Raw genomic sequence first — 25775 nt, forward strand, 5'->3', positions numbered from 1 at the left:
AAGGAAGGAGGTGAGGCAGGGTACATGAATGGATGAAAGGAAGGAAGGAAGGTGCTCAGCACACTCTTTGGGTCTCCACCAGGACACACGCACCATCCCAAACCATTAAAAACATGATTTTAAAACCATCTTTCGCATCCCAAAAATTGCCTTGAAAACCAATTTTTTAAAAATTAATTTTTGGGTTTAATTAATGTAATTGTAACAAAAAAAGTGTTAATGCATTTACACTCGTGCTTTTTTTTTTTTTTTTTTTTTTTAATGCATACTGCAACAACTTTTGGCTCACCCTGTATTTACGCCCGTATTATTAAAGGCCTAGTTGAAGAGCAGATGTGCGCCGCGGTCCAACACGCGTGCTCGTATCGTCTTGATGTGGAAACCCTCACGCTCTGCCGCACGGGAGACGTCAACGCGGCCCGGCTACCATGTTGGATGCGCGCCATCACACTCGTGTAGCGTTAAACACGCATACGCCGGCTCCACCGCCGCGCCCTTCAGACTGCACGCCAGATGGGCTCATTAGTGGCGACTGAAAGCCAGCCAAAACGTGTCCGACGTGTCGACAGCACCGCCGCCACGCTCGGATTTCAACCTAAAGACGTCACGTGCCGCGCCAAAGCGCGTCACCTGCCGCGTTGCCATGGCGATCCATAGCGTGATGGGAACACCCTGAAAGCAATCATGTTTGCACCAAGCAGTCCAGGATGGGAAGCCGTTTGGGAATTTTGAATCATTCACTTCAACATAGCTCCCTGGTACCACAAGTGGACCAAATGAAAATCCTCAACTCACTTCAGCATAGTTCCATGGTAGCAAGCTGGTGCCAACGCCAACAGCTTCAAGGCAAACCGTTTCTTTGATGACCTTCCTCAAATAGACACCCGTTTAATGAGAGCCACAAAAGCCCCCTCCGCCCCCCCTCCCCAGTTAAGAAAGGAAAAGCCCTTGGGTCACTAGTTGTGAAAATATGACAAGTTGTGAGGATCAGGTTGAGCAGCACCTTGGGGCGGATATTCTTTGTTGCTGGCGGTCGCTCCTTGGAGGTGTCAAGTCAGAGGCTTCACAGGGAAATTACAAAACATCGCAAAGTATAAATAGCTCCTATCCTCCTCCACTCTTTTTATGCACTCTTCTCCCGCAAGTTTCCATGTCGCCGTCTCTTTGTCTCGGTACACCTTTGTACTATCTGCCTCGCTCTGGTTTAAATCTGTCACGTTCCCTTCAAGCTCCCCCTCTTTTTCTTCTTAACCTCATTCATCTCCAAATGTGCAGAGGAAAATCTTTTTTTTTTTTTTTGATCTACAAAACTTTACTGACTTCATTTGAAAATTTGGAGTGGAGGTATTAGTTTCATGTATAGTACTCCTGCGTGAAATTTGGTAGCAATGACAAAATCTTTACGACAGCTTTGTCTGAGTCCCTGGAAATGGCCAAGTTGAGTTAAAAATGGACACTGGAAACCAAAATGGCAAATGTGCTGTTTTTTTAAAAATTTATTCTAGTGGATGCTGGCCACAAACTCATCATTGAAGGACCCCTAGAATTAACCCTAAAATAGCCCCTTTCAAACCAAAATGACTTCTTGAGTCTTTTCAGGCAGAACTACTTATCTCATTTACTACCATTGACGGCTAAAGACGTCAAAGATCCTTTTTTTTTTTTTTTTTTTTTACTCGGCTGGTAGTGAATGAATTAAGATCATTTTCCATTGTCTGAACCGATTTATTCTCATGAGGGTCGCGAACGTGCTGGTGCCTATGCCAGCTGTTTACGGGCAGTAGGCGGGGTACACCCTCAACTGCTTGCCAGCCAATCACAGGGCACACATAGTTTATTTTACTTTAGCCGACTCATGATAGTCATGTCGCTAAATGAAACTGGGCTTCAGTGTCTGGGCGTGAGTGGCTGGTGATTGGTAGAGAATGAGCAAATGCCGTATTATAGCTACTTAGCGAATATTGAGCAGTGCCATTTCAGTTTCTCTCTGCTTTCACAGGAGAGTGACATTTTTTGGATCATAGCTCGACTCAAATCATTACCTCATTCACTGCCATCCCTGGAAGAATGAATGTACTTTTTGACGTCTATATCCGTCAATGGGAGTGAATGAGTTTTAACATCCTTCAGTACCTGGATGGTTTGCCTTCAAATCGGTACGTCTTCTCGCTCCAGTCGTCGAGGTCTGGAGACGGGATTTGGCCCAGCACTGTCGTTGGCAGGATACCTGGATTCCAACAAAAGAAAGTACAAAACAATAAATTTGCTTTGAAAAGTAATCAAAGGGAATGTGCCATATGTGGGAAAAAAACATTAAAAGGGGGGATCCATTAAAAAAACAAAAACTAGTTCCTTGCAATAAGTTAGGGTTGCTGACAGCAGGTCTGAACCACTAAATGAGTGATGTGTTCTGCAGCGAGACAGCGGAAGCACTCGACTGTGACAGAGATGTCTTATGAGCTCAGCGGTGGTGGTGTTTGGCTGGTGTCGAGGACACGTTGGGGGAATGTAAAGGTTAGAACGACCAGTCACAAAAAAAAAGTTCATCATCAAATCCTGGTTGTAGTCAGCTGACGACAAATGTCAAAGGAACTGCAAGTCACTCCAAATAACGTCCAAAAAGTTTTGAGACTGAACTTATGTGGACCATTATTTTGTTGTTGTGATCTTGGCAGCATACTACGCAGCAGTGTGTTCCAAACACGGCAGGAAATGATTCAATATTCCAATAATGGCACAACTTAGGAGGTCAGCCTTTTTGGATTCAGAGTCAGCAGTTAGATTTGCATCTCCAAAAGAAGGCACATTCCTTTGAAGACACCAATGTCCCAAATTCTGGACGGAGATGCTGGTTTGAAAGAAACCATGTCAAACTGAGAAAGAGTTTTACAGCATCACTTGCTTACAACAATATCCTCACATTTCTTTTCAGCCAAATAATGTCTCTCCCCATGTGTTAAGTGGCCACGAAAAATCCATTTTCCACCCGGCAGGTTAACAACCGGTCGTTATGCAAGACATTCACCAGCCACACCTTATTTATACGGTCTCACGACCACGGGTGATAAGACGGGAGTTTTCTGTTTCGGTGAACCAACAAGACTCCAGTAGTCTAAAGATGATCATGAACTGAAAGAAATGGATGGCACATACCTTCGTAACTGTACACAATAAAGTTGACGTGTCCTGGCGAGTGGGGGTGGTCGTTCCGGTCTCCGATGACGACCGTCAGCGTGCTGGTGGAGCTCATGACGGGCGAGCCGCTGTCGATCATAAGGATGGGGAGTCGGTACTCCTTCTGGCGCTCGCGGTCAAACGTACGCAGGGCGGTGACGGCGGCGCTGCCGTTGCGGAAGTCGGTTAGGTTGAAGTCTGCAGCGTCCGCGGTGAGAGTAAGAAGCCGTATGGAGAAAGGTCCGCCGTTAGAGGAAAGGTCGCGGTCGGTGGCGTGCAGCAAGAGTGAGGTCGCGTTCATCCACACCGCCTGCGGGGCTGCCGTGTTCTCCCATACCACCGGCCTGTAGTGCGCTTCGAACTCCGGCCCGTTGTCGTTGACATCCAGCACGGTTACCATGACGATGGCCGTGCCAGTCAGGACTGGGTTGCCAGCGTCCGTGGCGAGGACCATGACCCGGTGTTGAGAGATTTTCTCCCGGTCCAAAGAGTTAGCCACCACCACCCAACCGGACTGGTCCACGAGGAACTGATTGTAGGGGTCGGACTCCTTGGCAATACTGTAAGAAAACCGTCCGTTTTGTCCAGAGTCCAGATCGGTAGCCATCACCTGGGCAACAATTGTACCAACGGGAACGTCCTCCAACATGGCCGGCGATTCGTAGAACTGCGGTAAGAAGATCGGAGCGTGATCATTGGCGTCCTCCACCTGCACCAAACAGTATGCCAGGCTGAAGAAATCTGCATCCTCGGCCTTCAGTGTGAGGTTGAAAGTCCTCTCCTGGGGCTTCTCAAAGTCCACTTTCTTCTTGAGCTTGATCACGCCACGTCGGTTCACCTTGTCAGTCTCCACCAAGAACTTCCGATCATCGTCACCCCCAACAATGCTGAAAGTCACCATGGCGTTCTCGTCCTGGTCGCCATCAGTCGCTGACACGACGAGAACCTCGCTGTTCACCTCCAGGTCCTCGGTTACCTGAAGGACATAGCAGGTGTTAATGGCATCATGATCAGGGTTTTTATAATAACTTCTACTGCTTAATTTCGAGCAAACTGTTGAAACTGCAGAAAAAAAAAAAATTCTTATGGGAATCGTGAAAATGGTAACCCCTCTGATTCAAAATCAGCCAGGAAAAAACCTTGAGGCTAATGTTATGAGAGAGTGGTGGACTCACCTGGGCGTTGTAGACCCTCTGGGAGAAGATCGGAGGGTGGTCATTGACGTCCGAAACCAGGATGGTGGCAGTCCCAGTCCCGGCTAAGCCCCCTCCATCCCGGGCTTCCACAACCACCAGATAGCGTTCCTCCGCCTCCCTGTCTAGGGAGCGCAGCACGGTGTAGATGGTCCCCGTTGTGGCGTTGATGGAGAAAAGGTTGAGGTTGATCTCGTTGCGTACGTTCTTGACGATGCTGTAGCTCAGCGCCGCGTTCTTGCCTTCGTTGGCGTCATCCAAGTCCATAGCTCTCATCTCCATGACCGAGGTGTCGGCGGGGGAGTTCTCAGCCACCTGGCCTACAAAACAGCCGTCCACTTCCAACGCCGGGCATGGGAAGAAGGGCGCGTTGTCATTGATGTCGCGGACCTCCAACAGGACGTCTGCGAATCCTGTGAGCCCAGAGCCTCCTTCATCGGTGGCCAGGACCAGGAACCTCCAGGCTGGACGTTCCTCCCGGTCTAGACGCCGTTGAGCGTAGATCCTCCCAGAGCGCTCATTGATTGTGAACTCCCCGCCTGCTCCTTGTCCGTGGAGGGAGTAGCGCAGAGCGGTCTGGTCGGCGTCTTGGTCAGGATCAGTGGCGGACACCTGGAAAAATCGGAATAGAATCACCGCAGTCCTCCATGATCGCAGGACAAGCAAGGAATGAAACGGACAATCACAACCATGGCCAATTAAGAATGACGATTGAGCCTATGAAGCTTTAATTCATTTTCATCATACTTCATGATACTGAGACCAAGCAATCCAATAACCACCTTGGTCTTGCGCTCTCGTCTTATCACAATGTTTTTCATTAAGCAGCCACATCAAAATAAACATTCCCCTTTGGGTCCTTTTATCTCCCCTGGCGACGCCACCCGGCTGTCAGTGTGCAATTAAAACTTAATGGCAAAGTCGACACGTAAGAGAAAGCAAAATGACACTTTTGAGTGTTCTGTCTCCTTGTTTACAGAAAGCTTTGATGTGATCCCATTGCCACCGTCTCCTCCTTTTTGTATGTGCGTTGCCAAGGCGACGAGATAGACTAAGGATTCCTAACCACTGTGCCGTGAGGGCTCATCAGGTGTGCCAAAGCAAATTATTAATTAATCTGAGAAAATATATGAATTATTTTTTATGGCAGCTTTTTCATTAAAGGGGCAAAACGCGTGGGCAAACTACGGCACGGGGACCACATGCGGCCCATTAAACGTTTTAATCCGGCCCGCCGAACTTGAAAAAAAATTAAATGAATAAACCTTGTTAATGTTTTATTTTCTAAATACTGGTTGTGTCAAAGACAGATATTTTGTTGTTATGCTTTTGTTCACTTTTATTTAAAATTAAATGTATATACGAAACACGAGCGTTGCAGGTTGAGAATACACAGAGGAGGAGGAGGAGGCCAGCGCACGGGTGATGTGGAAACCATTTGTTTCAAATTGGATTTTCCCATCTGTTGGATTGTGTGAACATGCGGGGAAGAAAAAAAAAGGGCAGCGGATGGCACGCCAAAGCGAGCGGGTGGGCGCACATCAAATCAATTCCAAGGGAAGCAGGGCCGGGCGGCGGATCGGGTGACACGGCGGATTATTTCCCTGCCCTCTGCGGCGCTCCTCCATTTTGCTAATCTGAGAGCGTTACGGCGGGAAGGTGTGACCAATGGCGGATGAAGAGGAGGAAGGAGAGGAGGAGGAGGAGGAGGAGGAGAAAACTTTTCAGAGGACGTCTGACTCCTGATGGGACCGCCGTCACGCACTTGTAATGTGTTACAAGAGTAGGATGACAGGTGAAATGCACGGCCCGCCACTGCATTTGGGCACTTCCTCAAATTTGCACACATGAACAACGCACCTCCATGATGAACACGGGCAGCTCAGTGAGCTCCTCCTGGACGACGGCGTGGTACTCGCTCAGGCTGAAGACGGGCGCCTCGTCGTTACGGTTGACCACCTGCACCACCAGCAGCGTCTCGTTCTCCCACTTGCCGTCCGAAGCCACCAGTCGCAGCTCGAAGCGCCGCTCCATCTCGTAGTCCAGCGGCTGCGCCACAAACACGGTACCCACCTCGGGCTCCACGTCAAAGGTGCCCATGGTGTTGCCCGCGGCGATCTGATAGCGCAGCTTGGCGTTGGCACCTGTAGGGAGAGGGGGGGGGGCATTGATCATCTTAAGATGGTTTCGGACTACACACAAAGACTATGACCTCAAATATATTGAGTGATGGCACATAAAATGACAATAAATGTATCGTCAGCCCCCGGACACTTGATTAGGGACACATATACGACATTTCTTGTGATCTATGACAATTGTGTGGCAAGTTACGTGTTGTACTTCGATAACAGCACATTTCCATACCTTGTTTGCAAATCTTTTATTGTCACCTGCCATGGGACTCCATGCAAATGAGCATACATTTGTGTTGTATATGCATCTTCATGAATATTCGTAATATCCGTTGCGCGGGCATACACATGATTAATAAGAGTTTTGGCGCTGGGTTCTATCTCGCAATCCATCTATCGGCAAAGGAATGACACAAAATATGAGATGAGCTGAACATCGTTGGTTCCCCTTGCGTCTGTGTTGGTTTGACATCATTTCAATGTTGTTCTGTGTTTATGTTGCTTATGAGACGGTCCTATGTTGGTTGGAGGTTGGATTTGTCGTGCTTTTCAGGCGAAGACGTTGCGTTTTTCTGTGTTGTTTTCATGTTTCGAATCAATTAATCATTTAAAGTTCTTATTTTGGAAGCGACGCAAAGTGCTCGACACAACGGATGATAAAAGACACAAACATTCGCGGTCGGTGGACCCCGGGAGGGTGGGGGGGGGGGGGGTACCCAGCACCTGCGTTAAAGTAGGTTGTTGTGTTTGTGTTGGTTCTGTGATACGTTTGTGTTGTTATATCAGCACTGATATGATCCTTCATTGATTTTATGTTTTATTTTAGTTCTATGTTCTTTATACCGCATGTTATTCCTATGTTGTTATTGCATCGGTGCTATGTCGTTAATGTGCAGGTGCTGAGTTTGGCCATGGGGCATTTATCCAAACATCCATCTATCTATCCATCCACATCACGTATCAAAACAAAATATCAGCAGAATTCAAACAGAAATGTGTTTTGCACAGTTGGCCTTGGTAAACACACACACACGCACACACACACAGACAGATGCATGATGGGAGCCCAGAGGCAGGTCCGTCTGGGTCGAGGCTCGCTCAACATTTACTGGCATCGAGGAGAATTTAGCAGGCTATCACCATCTGTGGAGACATGCAGGACCTTCATCAAACGCACACTCCAACTGTGTGTGTGTGTCTGTGTGCACATGCGCACTTTTTAGAGTGTGTGGGGGTGTGTGGTCCTTCACACACTCTGAGCACGATCTGCGGTGACCAATGTGTACGTGTGTGTGTGTGTGTGTGGGTGCTGAATTGTGCACGAGGGGAGTAGCTCCAGTGGTTCCTTGCCTGCAGCAGCCTCACTAATGATCAGGCGGGCCATATGGCGATGCCCTCTTCACACACACACACACAAATGCCAGCACGCGCACCTACACACACACACACACACACACACGGACACACACACCGGTACTGATTTAATTGGCAACCCAGCAGGAGGCTCTAAAATGAGATGAAGGTCAGTAGAGGGCTCCTTGTGAGGTGGACCTGAGGGGGAAGTTGTCCCCCAGCTGTGACTGCAGGTCCACGCTCTGAAGGACTCGTCGTCACTCACAGCTCAAAGTTTCACTCCATCAGGATACAAAAAAAAAGTACTTCGGACCGCATGGTGTGTTTGCGGGGTTTTTATGTGGAGTTATGTTGGTACTGTAATGGTTCCGTGGTGATTTTGTGTCAACATGTGGGGGGTGTATGTGGGTCCATGTTGGGACACTGATTGTGTTGTTGTTTGTGTTCTGTGTTGGTGGTGATGATGTTAATTCTGTGTGGCATATATGTTGGCTTTTGGTTTTGTGTTGTCGATTAAAGTGGCTGTTTATTGTTCCTATGTTGGTTTGTTCTGCTTCTAAAATATTGGTTATGTTTTATTCTTAGTCTCTGTTATTACCGTTCTATGAGTTCCATGTTGGTTCTGTGGTTTTAGTCTATGTGCTGGTGCTGTGTTGGGTCTATACTGGATCTGTTTTGACTGCTGGTTTTGTATTTCTTCTATTGCACTGGTTCTGTGATGTTTCTGTGTTGGGTCTGTCAGTCCTCCGATGGTCTGATGTTGATTCTGGGTTGGTTCACTTACTGTCTGTGTTGTTACTTTGTTGGTCCTATGATGGTTCTGTGATGGGTCTACGTTGGTCCTGAGTTGGTCTGTGATGGTTCTGTGTTGTTACAGTTGGTTTTCTGCAGTTTCTATATTATTTATTTTTTTTTAACTGCCATTGGCTGGCAACCAGTTCAGGGTGGACTCCGCTTAATTGCCTGAAGATAGCCGGGATTGACTCCAGCAGCCACGGCGACCCTTGCGAGGAGAAGCGATACAGATAATGGATGGATGGATGTTGTTTTTATATTTGTTTTTGGTCCTGGTTTGGTTTATCTAAGTACGATGGTGGTGATATGCTTCTGTATTGTTTGTGTGGGTTCTTAGTGGCTTACTAGACACAAACGTGCGTGTGCGTGTGTGTGTAAGAATAGAGTGAGTGTGCTCATCCATGGCGTGTGTGTTCGCCCGTGTGTGTGTATGCGTTGTTTGTAAATGTGTTGAAGTGTTTAAGTGCGTGTATGTGTGTGCGCGAAGCTCCAGGCGACACCAGCGCTAAAGAGCCGACTCTGCAGAATCTTAAACAGCCTTTTGATCTCATTAGCAGACGCACTTAGTTCGGCACATTTTCCAGTCGGAGGGCCGAGTAGGATGCAGAAATCACACAGGGTGACAAAGAGCTGCACCAACTAATCAGCTTTACGGGGCAGCACGGGGAGGGAGTGGAGTTGAGGGAGGGTCGGGGGGGGGGGTGGTTACAGGAGGGGCTTCATCCATCCCGTACTTTGCTTTTCTTTTGCTCTACGGACTGCACATCAAGATTAAGAAATAACTGTATATATATTAAAGGATTTTCTGTAGCCTCTCGAGTAGCTAAAATCCCGACGTTTGGTGCTGTGTTGTAATGTTGGTCCTGTTTTTTCATGTTGTTACGATGTTGGCCCGTCTATGTTGGGTCCGTGATGGTTGTCGTATGTTAGTTTTAAGTTGGACCAGTATTAGTACTATTGGTTTGTTATTTGTCCTAGGTTGTATTTATGATGGTACTATATTGGCCGACAATGGTGGGTCTGAACCAGCTGTGGGCAAACTACGGCCCGGGGGGCACATGCGGCCCGTTAAACATTTTGATCCGGCCCGCCGAACTTGAACAAAATTAAATGAATCAACCTTGTTAGTGTTTTATTTTCTAAATACTGTATTTTTTCAAAGACATATATTTTGTTGTAATGCTTTTGTTCACTTTCATTTCAAATTAAATGTATTTTGTTACCAAAACACTCCCGGTCCGGCCCCTCTGTCAAATTTTAGAACCCATTGTGGCCCGCCAATCAAAAAGTTTGCCCACCCCTGGTCTATACGGAGATAATTGTTGTATGTATTTCGAGTTGATTCTGTATTTGCCTTTGTCTGTTGGTCCTCTATTGGTCCAATGTTGGTTTGTGCTTGCTCTATTATTGATCTAAGACCGTGATGTTTGTATGCTGGTTGTAGGTTGGTGCTGTGTTGAGTCCTAAAAGCTCAGCTGATAGAAAAAAAAAATCTGCTACTGGTCTATAAATCACTGAATGGTTTGGGTCTAAAGAAAGAGTAATTGAATATAAACTCAGCAGGGCTCTAATATCTGCGGGTTGATTCGGGGAGCCCAGGTTTCAAAGCAAACATGGTGAGGCAGCATTCGGCTGTTATGCAAGTGGAATTTGCGACCAACGATGGTGAAGTCAGGCCGAAATTCAATTGATTTTAAATCCAGTTTTAAAACTATGCTTCTCCACTCATACTTTTTATACTTATTATAATTAATTTCACCGTCAGTAATTTTAGACAGCTCCTGTTTACTGTTTACGTTTAAATGGCTTTTAATCATATGTTTGTGAATGAGTTACATTTTTATCAAAGTACATTCTTTTTATCTATTTTTTTAATGTCTTTAGCAGTTTCTATATGAATGCTTTTAGATCTTGTGTTTTTGTGTTGTGTGAAACAATCCATAAACGAGGTTCACGTTTGATTGTGCGACTCTACCCAATAAAGTAAATCAAGACAATACGGACGCAAAGACCCCACGTTCGTGCGACAGCGCAGATGAAGCGAAAGGTACAAAAAGAAAAGTGAAAACAAGCCAAGCCCTTGGAGGCTGCCAGGCAGTCGCCAGCATCTGCCGTCATCACGACGACACAAAGATGGGAGACTGTTTTGTTGATTTGTGGCCTCCCGCTGCTCATGGGTGGAGAGCGGAGGAGGAAGACGAGCGAGGGACAAACACAAACAAAAACATCAAAACTATCCTGCTCAGGGGAGCGTGGTGGCGCTCGCTAACGAGGGGAGGAGGTCGGCGGTGGTGGTGGGGGTGGTGTGGAGTTTGGATAGTCACGTTACAACCACAGACACCAAGATAATAAAACCTCGGGCAAATTCCTGTCTAAATAGGCCTTTGGGTTGATTCTGCTTTAATAGGATGTGATTGGGTTTAGGTTGGTTCTATAGCAGGTTGGATCCGTCTAAGTGGGTTCTATTATGGACTTTGTTCATTGTAAGATGGTACTACGTTGGTCTATTTTGGGTTTACTTAATTGGATCCATGCGGGGATGCCATTATGTTGAATTCTGGTTGGTTATGTTTTAGTAGGATGTTGTTTGGATCATTTTGGTGCCGCAGCATGTTGGATCGGAATTTTACCTGTGTTGGCGCAGTGGTTCTACTGGGTCTACAATTTGTTGATTCTGTTTTAGTTTTGGGGGGTTCTATGTTGGTTTGTGGACTCGGTGTTTGTGCGCTTTTCTGTGTTAGTACAGTGTTCAACTAAGTTGGGTCCGTGTGTGGTTCATGTAAGTTCCGGACTTGTCTTGTTGGGTCTGTGTTGGTGCTATAGTTTTTGGGGAAGGGGGTTTGCAATGCGGCTTGTGACTTGTTACCCTTTTCCTATGACCTGTGGCTTTGGTGCCATCTTGTGTTGAGGTTTCATAGGCCGTGACTGACCTTCGTCGTGGTCGTTGGCCGTGACGGTGATGATGACGAAGCCCACCTCCTTGTCCTCTTCCACGCTCACCTCATACACCGATCGCGGGAATGTCGGCGCGTTGTCGTTTACATCCGCCACAAAGATCCTCACGTAGGCCGTGTCTGAAAGGTCGACAAGTCAGTCAGAGAGAAAAGCCTTATCATGGATTGTGTTGGTTCTGTGCTGGTTCTGCGGTGGTTACCGGTGTTGGGCTGTCCCTGCTGTCCTGGTCGTGCCGATTCTGAGCCGTCCTGCGACTGCACCTCGATGAGGTAAGAGGCTTTCTGTTCTCGGTCGAAGGAGGCACGCGTAGTGATGATGCCGCTCATTGGATGGATGGCGAACAGCCCAGAGTCTCCACTTTCATCCTTCAAGATGGTGTAGTGGACCTGCACGAACCAGGAAAGACCATGGCTGTGTTCAGAACTATTCACTCATCCCCTACTCGCTAATCCCTATAAAGAGATTTTTATTTAACGGACTACAGACGCGCACACCAAAAGAAGTCCAATGTCAATAGCAATTGAAGCATGAAATCTGTTTAATTCTTCACATTCTATTTAATTGCTGAGTGATTCCGCACATAGCCCCGCAGATTAAAGCGAGTAATAATCATGTGAGCGATAGGAAGGTTATTACCATGCCATGAAGGCCAGAATCCAAGTCGATGGCCGACACCTGAGCCACCGACGTGCCCACCTCGGCCCCCTCGGGAACTGTGGCCTCGTACGTGGAGGACAGGAAAAAAGGGACATTGTCGTTCACGTCTGTAGAAAGAAGACATCATGGTAGAGCTGTATTGGAGGGCATCGTTAAGCGTTTACATGATCAATTGTACTGTATTTGTTGGCTTAATTTAGCATTTTTTCCCCCAAAATTGGTTGGTTATTATGTAAAAAAACAGTTAAATGTATTTTCCTAAATAGTTGGGTAATTGATTATGAAAAATCCAACAGAATGATTAATTTATTTATAAAAAAAGTTAGTTTTAATATATAAATAAGAATACAGTAAAATTGAATTAATTATTATTTGCTGTATGTAAATCATTATATATATAATATATGATATAATATTATTGTATATGCAATATATATATAAAATAATATATATTAAATTAAATTAAATTTTAAATGAAATTAAATGTAATTTTATTAACTATATTTATAGTATATATTGTTTTAATATTTATGAATTATAAAATGAAAATTAAAGCGGATGAAATGTCAAATAAATATAAATAAAAATTATTAATTAAATATAAATAAATAAATACCCCCCAAATTATTCATTTGCTTACTATTCAAATATCATTATATCATCAATTACAATTAAATATAGTGTTAATATAATGAATGCATGATGCATTGTTTTAGCACATAATATACAAACATGAGAGCAACTTCAAAAGCGTAGTTTGAAAACCTTACCGCCTTCAATGAGGAATTTGACCCAGGTCCTCACCTGTCACGTTGACGTAAACGGTGGCGAAGGAGGCGAGCGGCACGGCGGCGACGTTCTGGACTCGAACCCTCAGAGCGAAGAAACGCGTGGTCTCATAGTCCAGGTTCTCGGCCACCAGGATGGACGCCGAGCCGCCCGCGCGGTTGGGTTTTATGTAGAAACGCACAGGCATGTTAGTCTCGGGCACCTGACCCTCCTCCAGGTTGTAGGTGACCCGCGGGTCACCCAGGGCGGATGTGGCCTTCACCGTCTGGGGACCAGAACAAGCGGACGGCATTTGTTAGATGAGGCATAATTCGAATTTGATTGCGTCTGGTTGATGATGCTAATGGTGCTGTATTTGGTCTGTGTTGGTTCTGGGTCTATGTTGTTGCCGTGTTTCTGTATTTGGGCTGTTGGTTCTGTAAAGGGTCTATGTTGGTTCTCTGAATTTGTGAATTTGCGGTTTTATTTTCTAATTGCTTCTGATTGATGACAGCTAACGAAAAGGATGTTTTCATTGATGTTTGCTCTTCACTTTAGTATTTTTTGTGTTTCTAGTAGCTGACGTGAAAGTTGGATGGAATATGAGAGCTCCTCCTGCTCCTGACACGACACGTTGGAGGTCGTTCATTTATTTCACGTCGACGCTTGACAAAGATCAGACACGCCGAGCGAGCGAGCGACGCGTGAAAAGAACGCCTGGCGCGCTTCACCTTTGAGCACTGCGAGGCTGCACATCATCCTTGTAAGGACAGCAAGGAGCAGCCTCAAAGGGCCAACATCACAGAACATTCCTGAACATTCTATGTTGATAATGTGGTGCGTTGTTCTCCGTTGTTAGACTGTGCTGGTACTATTTTGGTTGTCTCCTGGAGTTATGTTGGTTCCGTGTCGTGGTTTTATTTGGATTTGGAACATATCATTTTCTGAAGGTGTACAGCTCTCTAATTGTTGAATTCGATATTCAACTACCTTCTTGCGCTCCACTTTGAAAAGAAAAAAAAAAAAAAACACAAAACAAAAAAAGCAAACTTGACCTCAGTCAAGAAAAGATGGAAAAAAAAAAAAAACAAGCTCCAGGAGGAATGTTTCCAAGGAAGGTACCGCGTTTCCTGTTGTGACGCTGAGTGAGAAACGCTGTCTGAGCACTTAAAACACAGAAAGACTCTCAGCTTGACTGTCTTCCGTACACTTAAACAACACGCTTAACACACTGTGGGTTATTTCCAGCCGTTGAGTTTATTTCCATTGTAGGAGGTGCTGGTTATTAAATTAACAGCAATAGATTCTGGAGAGAGTAGCGATCCAATTAATTATACGACTCATTTACTTTTTTTTTTCTGACCCTGTGGGATTATCATGAACAACTGACGAGAGAAGTGTTCAAAAAATAACAGGTACAGTATGTTGCTTGAGGCCAGGCGCCTTGGACTTATTTTGGACTGTGTGGAGTATTTCATTCGGTTTATTTCTATTGCGCAAAGTGGCGGTGATCACAAATAACAGGCAAGTAACAATAATTGTTTGCATGTAATATCATAAATCACAGCCACATCGATATCTGAATATCATATATCTCGAAAAATTCGTAATTCCGGTCCACCAACAACCATTACGCCGCAAACATGTTATGCTACATACAAAGTTTTGGTGGAGAAAAGTGAACTTTTGTGAAGTAGTTTAAAAATAATCTCAGCACATATGTCGTTCTGAAAAAAAAAAAAATTATTAACACAACATGACAGACTGCCTCTCTACCTCGTTAGCGGTGTAATTAACAGGACGGCTAAATTTAAAACTAGCGCTCCTCCGGTGTGTGATTAGCACTGAAGCGGGAGAGCAAGGAGCCAAACAGGGAGACTTGGGGGCCACTTCATTAGGTAGACAATATCATTACATTCACATCCAAACTGGATGAAATGTTCTCATTGGCTGCGATTGGTTGGCAAGCAGTTCAGGGTGTGCGCCGCTTATTACTAAACCACAGCTGGGATCGGTTCCAGTACACCCGCCACCCTAGTGAGGATAAACTACACAGAATCCAAGATATCTCATTGGATTCCATACCTAATGTTGAGGACGTTCAGTTTAACCAAAAAGAGAGGAGAGGACCTGCACCGCGCAGCTTGTAGTAGCATGTTAGCTTAAGTTAGCTTAGCGCCTAGCGTTAGCAAGCAGCCGCGAAAGAGGGACTGAAGGAGGATTGGGTGACTATGTGGCCTGTCGTGGACACGACGTGATACTTTTGTAGCGGATATGCCACAGCCCAATAGTCGTTACACTTTCTTAACCAGCTTGGAGCTAGTTAGCTTGATTTGTTAAGGCATAGCATGCCACTTCTCACTGGTGAGCTTGAAAAAACAAAAAAACACACAGCTTTGACAATATTGCACATAAGTAATTTATTGTTTTACTTTTGTACCGACTCATCTGTAATAAGGTGTTGTTCGTAATAAAGTCAATAATATTTTACATTAATCTACACTTTTACTCAGTAAAAGTACAAAAGTTGAATTACGTACTGACCAGAGTCTTTCTTTTCTCCCACTAGCATCCGTCCCTCTTAAGTATCGAGTGTGAGAATGTTTCGAGTAGTACTTACCAGGATCTTGGCGTCCCTGACGGTGTTCTCGGGCACGGTGACCCAGTACTCGGGCTGCTCCCAGTGCGGCGGCTGGTTGTGGACGTTGGTGATGATGACGGTGAGCTCCACCGAGCTGCTGCGGTTGCCGCCGTCGGACGCAACAATCTGTTGGCTGATCTTTGACGTCTGGCATGAAGAAATAGACCAAAGAGGCTGTTTTTTTTAGGGTATTATTATATATTTAATGTTTTTAAAATGTGTTATATTGTTGAATCGTGGTCAAGTTCCTACTGTCAAAATTGATTAGCATAAAAATGCGAAGCATTTGCCAACTCTATGCTAAAAACTAGAACCGGTTATTTTCAGTCGTGTAACATAAAAAAAATAAAGTTGTCATAAAGATGCCTAAGATGGCTTTTGATGGTTTGCGTTCTCCCTTATCAACAGTTAATAGGATTTACTATCCTGAACTGAGTCCATCACCAACACACCTGCGAGATGGGCTGATTGACGTAAACCCATCCTGTGCTGGGGTTGATGTGGAGGTACGCCGGCCTTTGCGGCGACAGCGAGTACGCGATGGCCGCGTTGCTGCCCTGGTCATCGTCGTGCGCCGCCGCCCGCAGGAAGCTTGTCCCCACGGCTGTGTCCTCTCGCAGGAAGTCTGAGAGGAGAGGACAGGACGCACAGGGGCGTCAGTCTACATCGAGCGAGGCAAACACGCCGCGGCTGCGTTAAATATTTGATGCCACCGACATGACAGCAGATGTGTAAAATAACGTGGAGCGCAGCATTGTGTCGGATTTGTTCTGCCCCGTGCTGCAAAGTCAACAGCTGACATTTGGACTTTTATGGAAATCCTGCAGACTTCCTGCTGACTGGACGGCAAATGTCAACGCTCATCAGGCAAAGACAAAAAACTGAAATGTTTGCGTTGCTGATACTGTGTTTACTGCATCACCGTCACTTTTGAAACTCAAATCCTGTCTTGAAACCTTAATTTTAAACCCTAATCATAATTTGAAACCCTACTTTTAACCCTCAACACTTTGTTTGAAACCTATCCCGTGCGTGAAATCCTAATTTGAAGCGTAAACGTGAAACCTTAACCTTAGCTTGAAACCCATCATTGGAAACCTAACCGTTGTTTTGAAAAATTATAACTAGAAACCTTAATTTAAAAATGTAATAATCCTTGTTTAAAACTGATTTTAAAAACGTCATTTGAAGGCCTAATTTGGAATCCTACTTTGTAAATGTCGCCTTTGACACCCTACTTTGAAACCCCAACTATTTGTTAGAAACCTTAACACTTCTTAAAACCCAAACTCAAAACCGTAACCCATGTCTGAAACTACAATTTGCATCTTTAAATGAAAACCCTAATCATCGTTTGAAAACCCAAACACAGGCTTAAAATCCTATTTTGAAGCCCTAATCGAGGCTCCAAACCTTAACTTGAAAACCCTAATCCTCGTTTGAAACCCTAAACTCGGATTAAAACCCCAATTTGATGACCAAACCCCGCTATGGAAACTCAGTCCTTTGTTTAAAACCCGAACCAAGTCTTAAAACCCCCTTTTGAAGACCTAATAATGTCCTGTTAAAACAATAAATTGAAACATCAACCCTTGTTAAGACCCTAACTCAAAATCTTATTTTGAATCCCTGATCCTTACATGAATAACTTGAAGCCCTACTTTAAAACCTTAAACTTGGCTTCTTGAAACTCTCATTTGAAACCCCAACACTGGCTTGAAAAAAAATCATAAACTTAACTCCTGTTACGAACCCTCGCCTCATTTTATTAACTCATGAAACCTTCATTTGTAACCATAAACCTTGTTTGGAAAAAAAAACAACCTTCGCTCCGACGTTTGGGAAGCAGTTCAGTTCAAACATTGCAATTGGTGTTCATTCACTTTAATGAACCAATCAAATATTGATTTTATTGTAAGACGATGAATTCTAAAACACACACACACCAACGCACCCTCACACATGCCAGAACCATTCAAACGTGTGCGCTAAATATTTAATGAGGTCCGCATGCGCTAATGTGATGAGGACGACTTGTGACGCGCCGCTTATCAAAACACACACCAAACAACACACATCACAAACAAGCAAACACTGAAGCCTGAAGAGCTTCTTCATATCTCCTTCATCCCTCCTTCATCCCCGCCCGCCTCCCGGCCTGACGCAGATGCAGACTGACGGCTAACAGCCGACTGACAAACTTCACCTGATCCCGACAGAAAGGCTCAGGCGAAACAAATCCAAGGGACGATGCGCTCGGAAGCGAGCGCAGAATGTGTGAGCGTGAGCTAACTGTGAATATGAATGAGCTCGGCAACAGATGTGCGCTAAGAACACCCGAGTACAAGTGAGAGCTGTTAGCTCAAATAAAGACCTCGTCTGAAATATACCGAATATACATTCAGCTAAATGCTTTCAGTTGATGGTTTTAGAAGGATCTAAACTAGGCGTGGGCAAACTACGGCCCGGGGGCCACATGCGGCCCGTAAACAGTTTAATCCGGGCCGCCGAATTTGAAAAAAAATTAAATGAATAAACCTTGTTCATGTTTTATTTTCTTAATACTGTGGTTTTTCAAAGACATATATATTGCTTTTGTTCACTTTCATTTAAAATTAAATTTATTTTTTTTTCGCTGATGAGGTGAGGTTACCAAAACACTCCATCCATCTGCTCCTGATCGGGCCCCCTCTGTCAAATTTTAGAACCCATTGTGGCCTGCCAATCAAAAAGCTTGCCCATCCCTGATCCGGACTTCATTTTAAACACTAATCTAGATTTAAAATCCTAATTTCAACCCCTCACCCTTTCTTGGCACCCTAATTTGAAATTCCACTTTTTAACCTTAAACGTGACTCAAAACTAAATTTTGAACCCTGCTCCTGATTTGAAACGGCTTTTTAAAGCCCTCATCATTTTTTTAAACTCTCAACTTGTCTTGAAAACCATTTCAACCCAACAATTAATTTAAACCCTGATTTGAAACCCCCTTTAATTAAAACACTACTCCAGGTTTAAAACCCTCATTTCAATCAAACACCGTCTTGAAATCGTCCTTTGAAAGTCTAACTTAAGCTTGACACTCGTGTAAGGTTTCTGAAAAAACCCCGTTAGCAACGGCATATGCTAGGTTCTGTTAAAATGATTTGTTTGAATAAAACCAATAATTGAAAAAAACGCAACAAGAAACACGAGTCCAAGGAACTCAAACAGTGTCAAAACTGTCCGAAACTTTCCTACATCAGTTCAATCTTTTAACGTGTTGTGAGATGGTTCTGCTAGCAAGAGATGCTAATGCTAAATGGTAACCAAACACTCACACTGGTAGCGGCTGTTCTCAAACTTGGGGTCATTGTCATTCTGGTCCGCGACGAGGACGGTGATCTGGCAGATGCCGATGAGCGGCTCCTCAGCCTGGTCGGTGGCAGTTACGGATAGCGTGAACTCACGCTGACGCTCTCGGTCAAAACTCACTGCCGTCGTGATCACTCCTGACAAACGTAGACACCAAATGAAATGCTAGCTTGATGTACAAGACAAGTTTAATTTTTTTACGTAACAATGCTTCAAAGTGAATTTACTTCTATATTTTTTCCTTGTGGAAGTAAACTGATATGGTATTAATAACATTCAATCTTCCCAAAAAACAAAATAAAATTGAATGAAAAAAAAATTGATAAAGTGTAATTGCATTTTGTAATTACACCAATGAAGACATGGCGCTGAAACCTACCAGTGTCTGGATGGATGTCAAATCCAGACGACACCCCATCCCTGTGCATGATGCCGTACTTGACCTCGCCGTTCACCCCCATGTCAGCATCCTGGGCCTGGACCCTCAGCACAAAAGTCCCGGGGGGCTGATTCTCCAGAACGGCGGCTTTCAGACTGTAGTTCTGACACTACAAACAGACATAACAACCGTCAGCTCACTTTGAATCTTGAAACAGTTGAGACATTCATTAAATGGTCGCCACCTCCTGGAAGACAGGCTTGTTGTTGTTGATGTCGTTGATTCCGACGATGACTTGAGCTGAGCTGCTGAGAGGGTACGGGCCGCCGGATGCGTTGTCATCGGTGGCGGTGATGGTGAGGACGTATTGAGGACCTTTTAGTCTAGGAGGAGGGCTCCGCCGTAGCTTAATGATACCTTGAAACATAAGACGTTAAGACAATCTTGCAGAAATAAAGGAATATGATTTGGGGATGTCCCCAACCTTACATCCAAGCCCAAATTCCTACCCTAAAAATCAACTCCTACTCGAAATCTAACCCTAAACCAGAGCTGGGCACTTGACCCTTTTTTTCCCGTCAGTCCCCCACCCTCCAGCCGCGATCTGGCTAGCTTTCCAGCCTTGACTCTCGGACCTTATTCAGAAAAATTGTCAGCCCCCGAAACGGAAATAGGGGGACCGTTATAACCACCTAGCTGCAAGTAGGGCGGCACAATATATTGAAAGAATTTCGATATTGCTACTGAAATTGTAAGCTTTTATCTGAATTTGACGAGTCAGATTCAGATTTAAATGTGCATCACCACCCAATAGTTGGACATTATCTGCTATCGATTAGCTAAGACATAGAGCTTGCTAATTTTGCCGCATGAAAAAATTTACTTCTTTTAATAAATAATAGAATTGTAATTTCTTTTGATACATGGTAAATATCGCAATAATATCGTTATCGCAATAGTCAACATCCATATGGCTTTTTTTTTTCCCAATATTGTGCGGTTAGCTACAAGGCTATGAAGCAAAGATACTTCCTAACTTCACTGCTATGCCTGATTTGTATTTCTTGCATGAACATTACTTACCATAACTTGTCCCCAGAAGTTGTACTTCAAACCAAATTGGGACGAGAGCCTCACATGTCCGTTATATCGTAATGAATATTATTTAGCATCAACTTTCACAGTGGGTGGCAAAAACCCCACATTAGTCCGCCTCGTTGAAAAACCAATGTCGGGTTCTCATGTGCGAACAATCAGGTGTGCATTAGCATAACACAGCAAACAAACTTGCACATAAGCAGCTTTGCCAGGGAGTGCATCTACATGAAAATACTTACTACACACTTTGAAGTGACAAAGCCCAACATCCCAGCAAGCCAAAGGCTATCTGCTGTGTGTGCGTAACAATAAAACACTGTTATAGCCATTTATGTGTTTAGCGCTTTGCTGTGTGTATTTTATGTGTCTGGATATCTGCGTGTGCGTGCGTGTGTGTGTGTGTCCCTGTGTGTGCAGCAGAGGAGTGCATGCTGGGCGATAAGGTGCAAAACACACAAAAAGATAAACATGAGCAACACGGCTGAATATCAATAAATAATTATGTGTGTATTCACGTTTTATGTATGCACGCCTGTTCGGGGACTCGCTAGCGTTGTCCCCAATATACTGGTTACCGGGGCAACACCCGCTGTACTGGTGTGCACGAGTGCGTGTGCGTTGATGTTTCTGTTACTGTTGCATGTTGTTATGCTAATGCACGCTAACAAACAACATAGCGACTATCCAGGGAGAACCAGCGCCAACACGGCTTTGTGTTTCTCATAAAAACGACGGGGTGTTTATTATTTACGTAAACCAGTGACAAAATAATTGGAATTTATTATAAGTCGGTTTACATTTTGATTTTTTTTTTTTTTTTGCTCCTCCACTTTAACTCTTTAATTAAAATTGTGTTAGGTTGATTATATTACAGCTACAAATACACAGGGATAGCCAATATTACAATGAATCATCTGAGGCATCGGCTAACTGTTCTTGACAAGACATGAGGGTTTTTAGGTATGTTGAGGACCTCAAAATCTGCTGTTTCACGATGGCCTATCCACCACCTGGTACTCAAAACTCAAAATAGAGAGTCTTCCTCACCTTTCTGGTTGTCCAACAGGAAGTTGCTGTCCTCGTTACCGCCGGTGATAGCATACGAGACGCCGTCGCCATCGGGGTCGTTGGCGTGGACGATGGCGACCAGGGTGTCGGGGCCCGCGTCCTCACTTAAGAACGTCTTATATCTGAAAAGTTAAAAAAAAGTTAAATTCAGTTGAGCTAACGCGTGGATGAAGTAGCCTTGCGTCTTCTTTTTTTTGATACCTAGCTGGTAAAAGTTAGCCAAACAGCTTTAAGAGCTAGCTTTGCTGCTTTACTAATCTGGTATTAGCTATCTTAACTTCTACAAATCCTACAAGAGTTAACTTGTGATTTTCTTCTTCTGCTAATCTGGTGCCAGACGTCCTAACTTCTTCTGACGATCTTGTAACAGAAACTCTTTTACTGCTAATCTGATAAAAGATAGCCTAGCTTCTTCCTACGTATGCTAATCTGGCAACGGTTATCATGCAGGATTTTCTTTGTCTACTCGTCTGGAAAAAAATGATCTGTTTTCTTTATTTTCATTTTCTACTAATTTAGGAACATAGTTCTTCTTCAACTAAATAATACATTTGCTTTTTCTTCTGATTATCTCGTAACATGTAGATTGGATTCATCTTCTGCTAACCTGATAACCAAAAAAAAACCCAATTTCCTTTCGCCCATCTTTTCCTGTTTACACAGAGTGAGAGAGTTCGTCATACACCATCTGTGAGAAGACGGGAATCTCGTCGTTAGTGTTGGCCACCCGGATCCGTATGGAGGCGGTGCCGGTCCGCGGTGGCGTTCCTGCATCCACGGCAACCACCATGAACTCGTACACGTGATTGGGCCGCTCGTAGTCCAGCCGGCGGGCGGCGCTGACCACACCCGCAGATGTGATGTCAAAGTTGCCGGCCTGGACTGAGTAGGAGAGCTCCGAGTTGACGCCAGAGTCGCAGTCCCGGGCCAGAACTGATGATGATATAAGACTTTGATGCTCTAAAAATGGAGACGTGAGATGGAATGTTTTGTGATGCAATTTTACCTTGGAGCAGTGACGTTCCGGGTGCGACATTCTCGGGAACGTTGTCCCGTGTGTAAATGGAGTGCAGGAACTCCGGGGTGCAGTCGTTCTCATCTGTTATGTAAACAACGACCTGTAGGAAGCATCTTGGCGTTATGAAGTACATTTATAAACTCCCTGTTTTATTTGGAGAGAAAATGAAGACAAATTCCTTCTCTTGCTCTCAATCCTGATCCTGACTCACTGTCGCAAACGTTTCGATCCGTTGGAGCGCAAACCAATATGCAGTTTTCCATGCTCGTAATTTAATTTAGGAGAGGCTGCTCATTTTCCAGTCGCGAGCTTTTCGACATGCCAAATGTTTTGGTAACGGCAACGAGGGAGTGGAGGGAGAAGTTCGGGATGTGCGGACGCTTCGATAAACTGTTCCGGCAATTTCAGACGGAAGCTGCAGAATACGTTATCGCCTGAAAAATAGACGCCGTGGCCCAATTAACACCCTAAGCATGAAATGCTCAAAACAGCAGCACCTATGGAGGCAGGTAAACGATCTCCCACATGAATTAAAGCGACGAGTCTTAAGGATGTTGAAAACAAGTCACCAAGCTTTTTTTTTGGGGGAGACAATGTCATTTTTGTAACAACTGGCATTCCAGTAAACTCTGACATGTGTGATCGCTCCGTAATTATGTGATTTTGTGTTCTGGAGACACCTGTTTATCATGGCAGGTACGATCCAGACGTCTGCTGCTCTAACATAAAACGGAGCAGCAACACATACAAACAAAGCATGCAGCAATATTCCCAGGCCTATAATTTCTCTGTTTTGTGGGAATGACGCAGAGTACGAGAGTTTAGTTGGAAACCTTCTCTGCCTCTTCTTCTTCCTCTTAATTACACAGGATTGTCCAGTAGAAGTCAGTGCTACTCAGCATGTTGTGGTGCTACAAGGAAAATGCTCCACTCTAAATTCAGACTTTCTTGCATCCTGTAAAAAACCCTAAACAAACAACCGCTCAAAAATCTGTATACCAGTAGTATTGTCGCTAACCAAAACAGCAGCACCCATCAAGGTATGGAAACAATTACTCATCAGAATAAAAAATTGTCCTGACCAAATTATGTGAAATAAACCATATTAACAAGGGTCTTACATTATGTAAAGAATTTATTTATTTATTTATTTTTTTGATTAACATTCAAGTAGGATCACTCCACAATGTTGTGCGCTGGGTGACATTTCTTCTAAAATGTCCTTTGGGGCTGAAGGCAACGCATCCTATAGATGTTACCATGATGTGCGCTATAAATAGTGTGAGGGAGAAGCAGGCTGTGTGCACGTATGACACACGCACACACACACGCACACACACACCCCCTTGTAGTGGATTAGCCAGCCAATCTAATAGAGTATCCGGAGCCTTTAGGGGCCACTGGTAGCCATTTTAAAGCACTTACCAACATTTGGACAGCAGGGGAGGTGATAATGGACTCCTCCAGGTATATGTGTCTGTCCGTGTGTGTGTGTGTGAGGGCGTGGGGGTGTGTGTGTGTATTAATGTGAAGCGCTATGACATCTTCAGAGCTTCCCATGAAGAGTCAGCTAAGTTTCTGCACATTTACACAAGTGTGTGTATAAGCATGTGTGCATATGAGAGTCTGTGTGTGTATAATAAGAGTGCGTGTGTGTATAAGTGCTGACGTGACGGCGAGGGCGTCTGATCACTGAGCTTGTGAACGCAGCTTTGATGTGCTGACTTTTCATCAAGTGCCCCGATGGAAATGAGGGCAATGGCGGCGCGTGCGCGCTCTGGCGCGAGTGTGCGTGATGAGCGGCACAAGCGGCAAGTCGAAGCGTTGCATCACAAAGTCTGATTCAGCAGCTGCGCTTGGAAGCGAAACAGGCATCATTGAAGACAAGTTTGAAAATGAAAGGACTTGAGTCCTGCTACTAACTAAAATAAACTAATTAATTAAATTACGATACATCTCCCTGTTGGATTCATGCTTGACCTTTGACCTATGGCGCTGCCTGTTCTTGAGTGGATTTCTCCAGGTACTTTTGCCAAATTCCCATATTATGAATTTAAGCTTAATTGAAGACTCTTTTGTAATATATTTTTTATTCTATATAAATTCTGCTGATTATTCTTACTACTGCGTGGTTAAGGAAAATTCAAAAGAGACTTTTGGGAATTATATTTTTAGTTACATTTTTCAGCACAATATTGATAATAAAAATTGAGTATCGGTAATTTGACCATTATTAGCTCATGTATTGGATCTCATTGCATTCACAATATCCTGTCGTGGCCTGTCGTGTCTGTTGTTTTTTTTTTTTTTTGTTTTGTTTTTTCCCGTACCTCACTCACGCCGCTGAGGCCAGTGTCGGGCTCGGAGGCTCGGACTTGCAACGTGTGCACGTTGTGTCCGCTCTCGTAGTCCACGGTACGGGTGAGGCTGAGGGCGCCGCTCTCCTGGTTGATGCTAAACAGATTGCCGGGATTCGACTGCAGCACGTAGGCCAGCGTCTTCTTTTGAAAGGACACGGCCTGGACTGCGCCCACGCTGCACACATAAACACAGTTTGGAGGAATGTGTAGTTGTTCTCGCTCAGCAGAATAGATAAAATATCTGTAATAAATATGTAACTATGTTCATCATGTATTTATATTTGCTTTTTTTTGTTTGTTTTTTTGGGCCGGTGTTTTACTCTGCTGTCTTTAACCACGTCGGCATTGAAAATGAAAATCTGTTCTGTAAATGTATTAATCGTAAAAGTTAAATACAACGGAACTGTCTTTGAGCACTGATTCTTTTGCGCACCACTAGAGGGAGCTCATGTAGCATTAATGGTACTACAACTACACTTCAAGAATCACTGTAAGAAAATGCGTTTTCAAAATCATAGCTACAGGTTCCACTGAACAGTGTGATAAACATTGTCAGTGATTCTTTTGCAGGGCATTGTGGGAAATGTAGTTCCCCTTGATTTAGCAAATGAGCGAGGCTCAAAATGGCTTTTTTTTTAAAAATGCAATCTCAATGCGACATTGGCGACACATCAAATGAACACAAATGGATGCACGACACACACATGCCCCCCCAAACACACGACTCACAGGGTGGCATGGACACTTGGATATTATTAACACAATGTGCTTTGCGCCAGACGCCCAAAGGGACTCACACACTCACACACTCACACGCACACGCACAC

General features: G+C 44.4%; 1 protein-coding gene across 1 annotated transcript in view; it reads right to left on the reverse strand.

Moving 5' to 3' along the window:
• LOC148328850 (neural-cadherin) overlaps positions 1-25775 on the reverse strand; it is a 77609-nt gene that overhangs the window by 11476 nt on the left and 40358 nt on the right. Inside the window, exons 4-20 of the mRNA XM_088307087.1 lie at positions 24919-25123; positions 22577-22688; positions 22254-22503; positions 21550-21692; positions 19649-19821; positions 19405-19573; positions 18992-19162; positions 16124-16296; positions 15651-15818; positions 13067-13316; positions 12242-12369; positions 11805-11991; positions 11581-11724; positions 6228-6511; positions 4350-4979; positions 3154-4150; positions 2134-2227 (exon numbers count right to left, since the gene is read on the reverse strand). Of these exons, the coding sequence (XP_088163213.1) occupies positions 2134-2227; positions 3154-4150; positions 4350-4979; positions 6228-6511; positions 11581-11724; positions 11805-11991; positions 12242-12369; positions 13067-13316; positions 15651-15818; positions 16124-16296; positions 18992-19162; positions 19405-19573; positions 19649-19821; positions 21550-21692; positions 22254-22503; positions 22577-22688; positions 24919-25123 (4278 nt within the window). The remainder of the gene's footprint in view (positions 1-2133; positions 2228-3153; positions 4151-4349; positions 4980-6227; positions 6512-11580; positions 11725-11804; positions 11992-12241; positions 12370-13066; positions 13317-15650; positions 15819-16123; positions 16297-18991; positions 19163-19404; positions 19574-19648; positions 19822-21549; positions 21693-22253; positions 22504-22576; positions 22689-24918; positions 25124-25775) is intronic.

Source organism: Idiotropiscis lumnitzeri, chromosome 10 (assembly GCF_059441095.1).
Source record: "Idiotropiscis lumnitzeri isolate Australia: NSW breed Sydney's pygmy pipehorse chromosome 10, RoL_Ilum_1.0, whole genome shotgun sequence".
Lineage (NCBI taxonomy): Eukaryota > Metazoa > Chordata > Actinopteri > Syngnathiformes > Syngnathidae > Idiotropiscis > Idiotropiscis lumnitzeri.